The sequence below is a fragment of the Solea solea genome, chromosome 10, assembly GCF_958295425.1.
Source record: "Solea solea chromosome 10, fSolSol10.1, whole genome shotgun sequence".
NCBI lineage: Eukaryota > Metazoa > Chordata > Actinopteri > Pleuronectiformes > Soleidae > Solea > Solea solea.
In genome coordinates this window covers 22,840,394-22,853,759 of record NC_081143.1, presented here as the reverse complement: position 1 = coordinate 22,853,759, position 13,366 = coordinate 22,840,394, and the positions used below count along the sequence as shown (strand labels likewise).

The following is a 13,366-nucleotide window of genomic DNA, read 5'->3' as shown; positions in this document are numbered from 1 at the left end:
TGCCACCGCGGCACAACAGCCCATTATGTACATGTTCCATATCAAATTCTCTCTCCCAGTTTTCACCACTCTCATGTTTGCTGTAATGTTTTCAGTACACAATAGCAGCAGCAGTGTTAAGCTCATGTTGCCCCATCAAGAGGAGAGCACCAACAACAAGCAAACACTTTTCCCTCCTCTTCCCACCCTGTTTACGACCGGATCCATTCGTCTCTCGCTGTTGTTCCCACGCTCCCTCACTTCTTTTTTTTCTCTCTCTCCACTGCATTGTCCTGTGCCCTCAGGTTAGAGGTTCTCTCTGTTTCCTCCTCTAAAGCCTGCAAAACAGGGGAGGTGAAGGAGAGGAGGAGAGAGAGACACAAAGAGCGAGAGAGCGAGGGAATAGGAGGGCCAGGCAACAAGGCCCTGTCCGTTTGCCTCCTTTTGGCCTGACGGGCTAACCGGTCTGAACTGGTTCAGACATAGGTGAACGAGAGACGTGTCCTCTTACACCTCCGGACAAAAACGAACCACGGTGGCATTCCATCCACAGGCAGCAGGTACCAGGGAAGTATGCATCCATGCCTGCATGTGTGTGTGTGTGTGTGTGTGTGTGTGTGTGTGTGTACATGTGTCCATGCATGTGTGTGTGTTGTGTGCCTGTCTCCCAAGACCTTTGAGGCCTGGACCATTGCCAAGTTCATCTGTTAATGGACAGCTACGAGGAGAGCTGCCCCATCCCCCTCTTTCCCTCTGCTCTGTGTCTCCAGCAGCCGTGCCTGCTCACGACCCGCCCTTAACCTCCCCAACCCCCAGCCAGGCCTGCCCAGATACAGGCCCTCACTCTCCCTCTCCCCTTCTCCTCCACCCCCTTTCTTTCCCTTCCCCTGAAAGCTATATCATTCCCTTTATTCTTCCTCTCCTCCTCCTCACTGTGCTCCCCCCCCCCCCCAACACTCACTCCTATTCAAGATAAACAGAGTGCTTCAAGTTCAGGGGACACCCTGGGACCCTTTAACAAAGCCATCTATCATGCTGTCTGCTGAGACTCCTCTGGCCATAGTCGGCATTGCTGCTGCCGCTGCTGCTACATCTCTCAATCTGTATGTGTGTGTGAGTGTGAACACACACAGGCTGGACATAGACCAACCAGCCAGGCTGAAAACTTGTTCTCGCTGATCCCCAGGCTGGACAATTTCCCCATTGTGTTTGTGGCCCCTCCTGGCCCCTTCAAGACCGACCCCTCCTCATCTGCCAATGTACCCCCCCCCCCCGTCCCCACCCCGACTCCCTTCTCCTGTTAAAACGAGACAAAATCCCGACATGAAGACGGGGCCACAGAGCGAGGAGTGGCCCGCACATGCAGGCCACTTTCTCTCCACACTTCGGAGACGGACTCCACTGACCCCTCTCTGACTCCCCTGCAGTCAAACTGTGGGACGATTAACCAAACTGTCAACAGCTTAATAGTCTGGGAATAAGAGACTGACAGTAGAACTAAGAGCGGTGTGTAAACATTACAGAGATATGAAAGGTACATGAGAGAGGTAGAGAAAGAGAACAAACAGACAAAAGGCCCATTCATGCAAACATCCTGCTGCATTAATGCTTTCAATTATATTTCCCATTCAAGCACAGGTTTGTTATTGGGAAATACTATATGTCAGCAAGTAGCAAAGTCAGGACACCACAGAGCAAGAGCATTGTGAATTAAAGGATTCACTTTAAAACATACACTCAGCTGAAACTCATTCAAAGAGGTTTTGATTTAATGTTATGATCGTGTTGAAGGCTGTGACTAGTGGAGCTGCTCAAGTGTAAAGTGTTTCTAATATCAATTCCAGGCTGTTTACATCAGCGGGGGTCAATTATTTCTACTCTTTATCTCGTGCAATTGCCATTAATCAAACTCTGTGTCTAAATGTCCAAGCTTACGTTAAGGTGTGCCATCTGTTTAGATGTGTGCCTCCTCTACATAAAGCAAACACAACAAATGTAGCAGCTATTCTCCGTTTACTTTAGATTTGCTCCAATTAAACAGAGTGTCATTTTGTGTTCGGGCTTATTGTTTTATATTCCACTGGACCTGCGCTGAAATGAGTTCCAGAAATCACGCTAAGTGCTGAGCAGGTAAATTGCGTGTCATTCCTGATGAAGCGACTCCAGCTCCTGTTCCCACATCCACTGGCAAGGACTATTTCAAGAGTAGTTACATGTTATGGTGCATGTCCTTAAAGGGCCAGAGAGAGAGAGGGAGAGACAGAGAGACAGAGAGAGAGAGAGGGAGAGACAGAGAGAGAGGGAGAGACAGTTTTCTCGCAAGCAATTATTACAAGGTCTGGCTATTCAACTCTCAACACCACCATCTCACTCCTGGGAGAAGGACCAGGACTCGTGTCATGGACACACAAACACACACACACACACATGCATTTTCCTTCTCTCTTCCTGCCTTTTTCACTCCCTCTCTTCCTCCTGCTTTCAAGCCTCTCTCTGACAAAGAGCCACAGCGATGGCCCCAAAAGCCCAGCAGCTGCCGTCCTCTCCTGCCTGCCATAGAGTGGGACCAGTCTGCCGGTTTTAGAGTGCTAAATTATCCATTAGATGTTATCAAGTTGTAGCAGGGTGATGCCACTCTGCTAGGAGCCATGAATCTTTCATAAGTCCTCACGGCGTAGATTGGGACGCACGAGCAGACAAAACCGCCCCCTTCCTCCTTGAATAGCTTTATGCAAACTTGGGACATGTGCACACAGCGAGGTGGACGCCCGCACACGCAGCGACGCTAACAAACACTCGGTCTGACGTGAACGCGGCCAGGTACAAGCAATTGCACTCAAGCTCCCGCAGAAACAACTTGGACAGCGGTTGATTAGGGAACATTCAAACAACCACAGATCTTGCCTTGTGACTTCCATCCACTTTTTATTTTTTCCTTCCAAGACAAAAACAGTTTAAGCACGGTCTTGAAATGTATGCTACCTGAAGCATGCTTCCATACTCTCGCACTAGCACACCTCTCTCTCCCTCCCGCCCTTCCTCCCTCGCTCCCTCGCTCACTGCCTCCTTTGCTTTTGCCTCTCGCCGTGGCCTGGCAGGCAGGCAGGGCAGACATGTTCAGAATGCGCTCCGGTAATGGGCTAATCAAAAATGCAAAACAATTGGCAATTACCGCGCAGGGCCCTAATGGTCATTAGAATTTACAACAAGGTAATGAACTGAGAGTCAGCTCAGTCCATGCATATTCATAAAGCAATCAGGCCTTTGAAGATTAAAGAAGCGCTTCAAATTTAAATGAGGGCGCCAGCATGTTATCTGTGAGATTCAGCCTGCAAAAGTAAAGGGTGCCAGGGACAGGAGTGTGCATTTATGAACGTGTGTGTGTGTGTGTGTGTGTATGTGGGTATATGTCTATGTATGCCGAGGGTTGGGGGTCAGATTGGTGTGGGTGATGGAGTGGAGCTGCATGTGTGTCGTGTTTGGCTCATCGGCGTGAATTTGTGCCTGCATGCATTTTATCCAAAGCAAACTGCAGAACGGCAAAAAAAAAAACACCACACAGCCTAGAGTGCTTCTAATAACCAAATTAACACTCTCTTAAAAAATGAATGAAGGCCCTATCTTCTGAGCATCGTTTAAAAGACATGGGATTTGAATCTAAGATCAAATGCACAGTTAACTTGAGCTATTAGGAGGCGATAAGCTTTTGGATACACCCCCCCCCCCCAGGAATACAGCAACCTATTAGTATACATTTATGAAAACGTGCTGCAGCAGACACACAAGTGCACACACACACACACGCACACACACAGAGGACTGTGGGTCTTCACAAGTGCAACGTCAGACACAGGGGCCCATTCTGTGCCATATCTCTCTGGTGGAGATAAGGCTGGCGAGACACAGCTGTTGACGACCACCCACCCACATACAAAAGGTACAAATGGACTTGCACACACCCACTGACATGAACACACAGACAGGCCAAGCCCAGCACTGTGAGCTGCAGTGGGACAGATAATGGGGGGAAAGAAACTCTAGTGAGACAGATAGTGACCAGAGTCAGTGGGTTCACACTAACATGGGGGCCCTTGTCCCTGTGGCTGTCCCATGGGCTCAGCATTATCACCATGGGTGTGAGAAAGACAAAGCAACAGCTCTGCTGCACCACATCTACAAACACTACAGTCATAATAGAAATGCACGAGGTTGAAGTGACATGCTGAGGAGCGGCACAGGGTTGTGATATATTCCAATAAAGACACGCACAAGTGCTAAATGATAAAAAAAAATGTGGATCAGTTTTAATCAGTGACCTGAATCAGGACTAAAAGGAGAAAATCAAAACCATCTTGTTAAGTCTCTGTTCCTCTTTACAACCTGCCGTCCTCACTTCTGTCCGTTTTTTTTTTCTTTTTGCTCCAACACACCACTTCCTGAGCTGCAGCTGTATCAAAGGCACTTTTTCTTTTTCAGTTTCTTTTCTGTCTAAAAATAAAGTCATTAACCTGCAGGTGGTGAAGCCGGCGTCTGGCGTGACAGGCCCTGACGCTGTCAGGTGACCCCTGACCCTGTGATGTGACTGCCTGCCATGCTATTGACAGGACAGCGGCAGGACACGCTTATTTCTGAGGATACTTTTTCATCCCGCGTGACGCAGCCATGGACAAACAAGGCTGTTTCTGTCGTATAGCTTTGCTTGACAGTGGGCAGAGGGGATAGAAAAAGGCTGTGTGTGCATGTGTGTGTGTGTGTGTCTGTGTGTGTGTGTGTCTTCTGCACTGCAGCCAAATTTGCAAGAGTGAGAATGAGGTCTAGAGTGGATGTTGGAAGCCTTTGAGAGGTGCAGACACGCTAATGTAGCCAAAACTTAGAGTTTCCACTCCCTCGAGACAAACTACTGGAGAGCGTGAGGGAGAGAGGGAGAGAGGGAGAGAGAGAGCGAGCGCAATGGGGAAAAACGGAGGGGAGGGGGCTAAAATAAGGATCATATGTTTCTGACAGATCTCATCAGCTCACAACACATCACGGGGCCTCTGCCAAAACACATTTATTACAGACAAAACAGTTTCACAGGAGGGGGTTTACGCTGTGTATGTGTGTGTGTGTGTGTGTGTGTGTGTGTGTGTTTGTCCACGTGTACGGGTGCATGTATCTAGTTTGGGGGGGGGGAGGGGTGTACATTGTTGTGTTCATAACAGGTGTGTGTACATTTGTGGGCGGGTGCATGCATTTGTTTAAGCCTTTTTTGTGCATGTGTGTGTGTACGTATGTGTGTGTGTGTGTGTGTGTGCGTGCGTGTGTGTGTGTGCGTGCATACTTGAACTAGCCTCCACCTGAATGGCCCGAGGCTGTCGTACCGAGGTTGTTAGAAGACAAACAGAGACACAGGAAGCCCGCGCTCGGAGCCCCGAGGACACACACACACACACACACACACACACACACACACACACACACACACAAACTAACAGTCTGCTGCATACCTACCCTTAAGTACACATACACTCCCGCTGTCAGTCACACACACAGAGTCGCCACCTCATCTTAAGTCCTGCTTCCTATAAACCCACTAAACATCACTTTAGCACTCAGATACGGCCCCCTCTACCTTGCTCTTAACACACACACACACACACACACACACACACACTTAGGCCCAGCCTGTCCCTCAAGCCCAGCGCTCAGTGCCAAGACTGGCCTGGCATGGTCCACAGAGGGGTGTCCTCAGGCGAAGCTTGCCAAGTCAAAGACCCTTTCATGTTGAGCCTACACACCCAGGGAAGTAAAGCTTTAACAAACACGCTCTGCCTCTGTCTCTCTCTCTCTCTCTCTCTGTCTCTCTCTCTCTCAAACACACACAAAAAGCTATAAATGGTTTGAGTGGTCAGAAACCACACACACACACACACACACGCGCGTGCACAAACGCACGATAAGTTAGTTTAGCGCTGCATTCACACTCAACGTCCACTATAGACTTCAGCACTTGAACGCAGCCAAAGCCACTGACACTCAATCCAACAACAAAGGCTGACGAATCTCCGCCGACAACATTTGTGGGTGTTTCGAGCTCGCGTCGGAATACAAAACTGTCCTGTGTGAGAAATCCATCCTCGGAAACCCCGTTCCTGTTCTCCTCGGCGGCCGAAAATAAAGACTGATTTTATGAGCGGCTGTAAGATTAAATTAGAGTGGGTTTTTGAACAGACAATGGAGTTTGTATTGAAAATATTAGCCGGCATCCAACAATCACAACAGCGTGCATCTGTGCCTTTTCACTGTCAATTAACGTGATCACGGAAACAAAGGCACACGCCACATGTGAACTCGCACACCGACCCGCGTGTACGTACAGACCCACACTGCGAGTGGACACGGGGAAAAAAGACATCACTACCAGGGAGCCTCGCTCACACACACACACACACACACATACACACTCCCTGATGCGCTGCCCAGCCCCCCCCCCAGTTCTGCGTGACAGATACTGAGTGTGTATATGTGTGCTTATGAGAGGGAGGTGGGGAGCTGGTGGTTTGGTTTGGAGAAAGGTGGCACAGTGCCAATACGGAGCCTGCTAAATACCTTTGTCTCCACAACACACAGGGACAAACAGGACAGGCAAGCTGCTGCAAGAAGACAGACTACAGCCACAGAGAGGTGTTACAAGAAATACCGCTCCCGCTATTAGAATGTTTTCCTTCTCATAGAAAAGACGGGGGGGTGGGGTGGGTGGGGGGGGGGTAAAGGTGGCCGGCATAATTAACTCAGTATCGATTCACAGTCCACGTTACAATGGAAGCAGCGCACTGGAAAGAGGCAGAAGTGTGCGACGGTGGTTGGTTTGAGCGGCTACAATGGCCTCATTATCACATGCGGCTCCACTGGTGAGAATGGAAGAGGTGCTAATGCTGGGAAGGATAAATACAGGTCACCGTAATGGACGAACGTGAGCAAGAGAATGTGACACCGCGGCTCGCCAAATGAGAAATAGAAACGAGGGACGATTTGTAAAAATACTAATTATGGTATGTAGGACGTGATGAAGCCTATAGAGTGGCGCAGTTGTGCATCCTAAATCATAACAATGAAAAGCGCCTCGCTGCCATTACTCAACGCTGGAGGACCAAACAATCATTTATTGCGCTGATAACAATCGCATTTAGTCCGCGGCATAATGAATGCAAATGTAAATTAAAACTATGCATCCACTTCACCAGCACGGCCCCGTTAATAGTAATTATACACTGTGAGACAAATCCAGTTTTACACTACGCTGCGATGACATAGTTGGTGTGAGAATCTGTCATCTGCTCTTTTTCTGGGCCATCCATAATCTGGAGACAAGCGATGGTGTCCCTGTGCATATCTTAAATTGTTTATCATGCAAATGATGGCACACACGGCTCTGCCCTCTCCTAACGGCCCACAGCTCCAGACTCCAGACCTCGGCCCCAGCTGCAGCCATGAGACTCCCAGACGGCCTCAGCTGTCCCGTAGACAGACACTGAGAGGCAAAAAGCTTCATCTCCAGCTCTGGGTATAATACAGACAACTGCCCCCCCCACCTCACAGTTTAACCATCCCTGGTGTCAGCTCCCTTTAAGGCCAACAGCGTCTTCTTCCCTGCACCTACCCACCCCCACCCCCCCCAAACACACAAACCCCAGCCTGTTTAAGCTACTGTCCATATAGAAATCCATCTGCGTCGATTGACATTTCGGGACGAGGGCAGGGAGTTGAGGGGGGTCACATTAGTTTGTGTGTAGTGTGGAATGCAGCCGCATACAGTAAATCTTTATATATAACACACTCCTCTGAGATGAAGTGGACTCGAGGCCACTATGGCAGAGACACAGTGTGTGTGTGTGTGTGTGGGGGGGGGACAGTATGTGTTGAGATGCCTCAGCACAGTGTCAAGCCTCTAACTGAGCAGTGTGAGAGAACATGGCAGCGAGCATATGGAGTACGGGGTGGTGCGCGGGCACTGCCAGTCTGCACCAATCAATCTTGGACACGGATAACAGAGGTGGACGGTGGGGGGTCGCTGACTTTGATGCATATGTGACTAATGTGTGGCTGTACTGGGCCTCCCGTTTGACCAAAAAAACAAAAACAACACAATCTCTTGCCCGCTGCTTTATCCTCTTCCTTATCTGAAATGCTGACCTCACATACTTGTTTACTTTTCAGCCCCCTTCACACAGAAAGGCATTGTAAACGTTGTGCCACAATCAGGTGTCGCCACAGCACACAACCTCGCAAAGTCAATCCATTATTAAACCAAATAAATCCGGAGCGTTGCGCAATGTTCGGAGACACGAGACCTATAAATAAAACTCGCAGTGACCTTATGATATCATGTGAACTCCACTGCACGATGAAACAAATAAGCAACGAAAAACATGTTCAAACAGCTGACAGGGCCAAGAGGCATGCCGGATGTGTGTGTGTGTGTGTGTGTGTGTGTGTGTAGAGGTTTCACAAACTGCAAACTAATGAACAGTGGTCATTCTGTGCGACGCAGAGCTAACACGCTAACGACAGATAACAGTGGTGCCTTCACAATGCCATCTGCAGAAGCTGAAGCGCTGGCTAATGCAATACAGTGCTGCAGATTGTTGAGGACGGCTCTCCGTGCATTTAGTGTCTGCATCACAAGCGAGCGGACAAGTGGGCTCAGCCTGGCACGCGATGTCGGATGCAGTTCAGGGAAATGAATAAACATTCAAATAGGCTGGTGAACATCAAAATCCCACTCTGTAAAACCATAAAGGACGCGGGCTTGTTTGCACAGCAACTCGTTTTTTGTTTTTTTTTCTCACTCCAGCCTCATTCAGGCCCAGCCGACGACCAACAAACCAAACGGCAGCCTTAAGAAGTCCTTAATTACTCAAATCAGGAAAATACACTGACAATTAGTGGCGCTAGGGTTCCTCAAATAAATGCTTCCTTCTTGACAGATCAGCATAATTACATTCTTTCCTGTCTCTCTCTTTTTTTTTTTTAATTTTAGCATCATAGCAAAGGGACATATTTAAAGAAGAGAGGGATATGACAGTGTAATAAGCCAGAGAGGGATAGAGATACATCTCTCACCACCACATGAGACAGAACGTGGAGGCCACAGGATCCGAGCACATCTGTGATGCAGCAACAAACCAAAAGAAATCCAATTTTTTTCCTCCCTCCCTCCCTCCCCCCCTCTCTTTCTCTCTTTCATAATCCCTGTCTTTGTCTGTCTCTCTGTGTGTCTTTTTTTAGTGTCTGCAAATGTTTCCCTTTCTCACAATCGTTTTCTTGTCTTCCAGAGTGAGTTCATGGCTCAGCTGAGCGAGATTCACAACTTCTAAATGCAGCGGCGGACATTTCGCACCTTGGTTATGATAAACTCTCTGTCACCCCTCTGTGACCCCGAGATAGTGAAGCGTACACATTTGGACTTTAAATACTAAACTTGGGTTTGTTTTTTTCCCCTTTGTGCTCATTTCTTTACTCTTGCATAACAGACCTCTTAAGCGCAGGTGTGTTTACCTGTAATGTTCTCCAGTTTGGGGATTATTCCTTGCAAGGGAGTGGATAAACAATCCTCATCTCGCGGCGACACCTGAACAGCCACTTCCACAGGGTTACACACCTTCCGCGAGTGCTGATGCTGGGTCCGCGAGTGCGACGAGGAGGTGGAGAGGGGCGAGGCGAGCGGGGAGGACGGTGGCCTGTCCAGGGGTTTGTCCCCGCAGAGGCTCCCGTGGCACTGCCTCCGTTTGTGTTCAATGAATAGCAAGATGTCGGCGAGTGGGAAGCGGGAGTGGCACTGGCCGCAGGTCAGCAGGTCCTGGTCCCCTTTTAGAGGATCATCCGGAACCACTCCACGCCTGGGGGAGTCCTGAGAATCTTCTTCGGGTAAAACACCTGACAGCGGCTCAGCTGGAGGGAGACAATGCACAGAGAGAGAGAGAGCTTGTAAACAAATGAAATGTAAAAAGGATTATTACTGGGTTCCTACTACAGTGTATCACAGTATTTAAATAGGGAATAAGGTGGGGTGTGTATACGTGTAAGAAAGAAAGAAAGAAAGTAAGAACTACTTCGATAAGGACTGACACGTTCAGCTTGCAGGCAGCAGCCAAATGATTAAGTTGCTTGACCCTCTTTATTGTGCTGCCAATCTCGCTTTTTTAATGAACCTAACACCTCCGAGAATCAAAAAATAGATTCTAATTTGAGTTCAAGATGATTGGACCCCATTTCGTTAAAAGTGCTAGGATCTCGTGAACCAAGGTTAGACATTGAGGGGTTGGATGTGGAGTAGGTCCCTGAAGTACTGACAGAGAGAGAGAGAGACAGAGAGAGAGAGAGAGAGAGCAAGAGCGAGAGCATTTTAAAAGAGGTAATCTAGCCACACGGTAAACGACACTGGGCGCCCCGACTGGGATGTTGAGATAAGATGTGATGAATTCTTGCCGCCAGTTCAACCTTTAATTCTGTGTCGGGCCAGATGAGAAGGTGGTGAGGGACTATGCAAGATAGGCCCTGTTACATGTACGTTGGACTGCATTAAAGATGAGGGAATTTGCCCATATTTTACTGGAGCTTATCTTAACCAGCTTATGCCACGGACATAGACGAGGTGTGTGAGGCTGAGTTCGGTGGAGAGATTTTCTTCAAACCAAAAAATCTCATTTTGATGCCAAGGAAGAGTGATGTGAATAACTTTGAAAACTAAAATACAATCCTTTTTTTTTCCCCCTCAGACATCTGACTGTGCCAGAATTTAAAGTAGTTTAGGCCAATGTTTCCCACCGGGATACGGGAGTAGGTCTGTTCCACTATCAGGGAAATCATTAGGCCTCTTCATTTGCCATTTTGGTTTCCTGTGGATCAATGATCTCATCAGAATCCATTTACACCAAACGGAGTCAGAGGGTATTTTCTTCTTTTTTTTTGTTTGTTTGTTTCAAAAATGATTGAAAATAATTACGTACGTCAAACATAAGCTTATTCATTTCTTCTGTGTGTGTCTCTTTGCTCCAGGACAGCTCGACACTGGCCACACAATTAAACTGCATACATGTGTATTGATATTAATATGAAATGTGAAAATGAAAGGAATCTGAATCTGAGACACATACTAAATTTAAAAAAGATATTTTTAAAAAAAATGTAATAATTGTTTCGTAAACAAAATCAGTCATAAAGCTGATTATCTTTATATTCCTCTATTACCTTTGTATTGCTCCCTGAATGAAATGTATATTATACACACATAAATGTACACAAATGTGTATTTAGTCTCGTTTTGTTTCTGCCCAAAACCTGCGTGTGTTCAAGCAGCACCGGGATTAAGTGGATCAAGTTCAAGTTCAGAAGTGGACCACGGCACTACAATCACGTTGCGCCCCCCACTGGCACACCTTTTCACAATTACCCACAGAAATGAAGGCATTCAGTCCATGATGCGAGCGCATAATTGGTCTTAATGATGAATAAAAAATTATTTAAAAAAAAAAGATCCAGCAGGGGAAAAACAATCATGATACGAATTATTAAAGGGCATACCTGTGTCTAATACTTGAAATAATAATAATCTATGTTTGGAGACGCGTGCATGGCTGTATTGATAAAGCAGGTCCCTGTGGTATGAGACTAATGGCGTGAAAGAAATTCCCCTGTGAACTTTCATCTATTTTGACACCAAAATAAAACCATCACACAATCACATGCAGTGTCCAGAAATGTTACCACACGCGCGCGCGTAAAAGCGACTCTGTTTCCCCTCTCCTGCTCCTAGAAACAGTGCCGCTGCGAGAGTTTCTATTCCTGTGCGTTTATGCAACACATAATGTGTCCACGGCGCAACACAACACGCACTACACGCGCGCAGACACTCATTACACTTTTCATTAGAACAGCAAAGCTGCTGTAGGAAATCCGCGGGCGCAGGCACGGTCCTCCTCCTGCTGAGCGCACGAGGTCTCTGCGCTGTGGACAAGTGGACATGTAAACAGCACGTCCCTGTGTGTCCGAACCCTCTGCGGACGCACTGTTGCAGAGGTGAAGGCGGGTGTAGTCTGAGGTGGTGGAGCAGTGTTTTTGGGACTAAAATGCGACAGTTGTAAACTTGTCAGCGGATGTCAGCAGCAGCAGCAGCAGTGAGTGTGTGAGTGAGTGAGTGAGAGTCACGCTGTCTCCACACAGGCAAAGGTCTCTGACCATAAAGCCCACGCGTGCCCTTTAATGGCGAAAGAACCCGTGAAGGCTTAAGCGATACAACACCTCCACTAAGACAAGTTGACGCTTTGTGTCGCGTTGTTTGAAAACTTTCACCGTAAAAGCAAACATTTTAAAGCGCCGCAGCGCCGCAGCCGCCGCTGCTGCCGCTGCCGCCGGATCCTCTACACCTATTTACATTCCGCACTGAAGTTGCCCCCACACGGATAAACAAGAACACGCCGATGTGGCTCGAGAAGAGAAGGACATAACAACAACAACAACAAAAAGAAGATGAAGAAGAAGGAGAAGAAGGAGAAGAAGCCACAAATACGATTCATCTCCACTTACGCGAAAACTCCCGTTTGCTCAAGTGCTGGGGTTTGCCTTGCTTGCGGCGAGACATGTCGGTTTAGTGGCGGCTCTCCGGCTTCAGAGTTCACATTGGGAAATCCTGCTCCTACGAGATCGTCTCCAAAAGAATAGTCTTCATTGATGTCGTCTGGCATCCAAAATGGGAAACAAGAGAGAGAAGAGTGGGGGGAAGAAGAGGAGACGAAACTGCCGATCATACAGAGGCTGAGGCGAAGCGCGCAGCGGGCTGTGCGGAGCTCTTCATGACTTTCTCTCACAGACAGAGTGATGGGGGGTGAACAGCAGAGCCACAGTCAGAGTCACACGGAGCCAGAGCCGGAGCCCCCCCTCAGCTGCAAGTTCAAGTGCGGACGTGACGTCTCCGCGAACTTGAACGTCAGGAGATGGACGGACTGAGACACACAGAGAGAACATGGGCAGGGCGAAGCTGGCCAGTGGGAGGGGGGACAAGCCGTAATAAAGACCAATGGACACTCATTATACTATACCTATGGAAGGGGAGGGTGCTTTGAGGGGGTGGAGGGGGGGGGGGGGGGCGGGGGGCACACACCAAAGACACCAATGGACGAAAGAGATCAAGGGGGCTGGGCTAAGGAGGAGAGAGAGAGAGAGAGAGAGAGAGAGTTATCAAAGGAGGCTGGTACAAAAAAAATGTTATTATGTGTAAAAACTATTGTAGTTTTTGAGAATGTCTTATGATTTTATTATTGTTTGGTTATGTTAATTGATTTAATTATAGTTGGTGGTCCAGGGTCTAAGATTTAAGTGAAATGATCTCCATATGTCAAAAGAACAAAAT

At 48.0% G+C, this 13,366-nt stretch overlaps 1 protein-coding gene across 1 annotated transcript in view; it reads right to left on the bottom strand.

Annotated features, from left to right (window-relative positions):
- Positions 1–13,038, bottom strand: part of bcl11ab (BCL11 transcription factor A b) — a 34,581-nt gene extending 21,543 nt beyond the window's left edge. Inside the window, exons 1-2 of the mRNA XM_058640654.1 lie at positions 12,544–13,038; positions 9,517–9,909 (exon numbers count right to left, since the gene is read on the bottom strand). Of these exons, the coding sequence (XP_058496637.1) occupies positions 9,517–9,909; positions 12,544–12,598 (448 nt within the window). The 5' untranslated portion in view covers positions 12,599–13,038. The remainder of the gene's footprint in view (positions 1–9,516; positions 9,910–12,543) is intronic.
- Between the last annotated feature and the right edge of the window lie 328 nt (positions 13,039–13,366).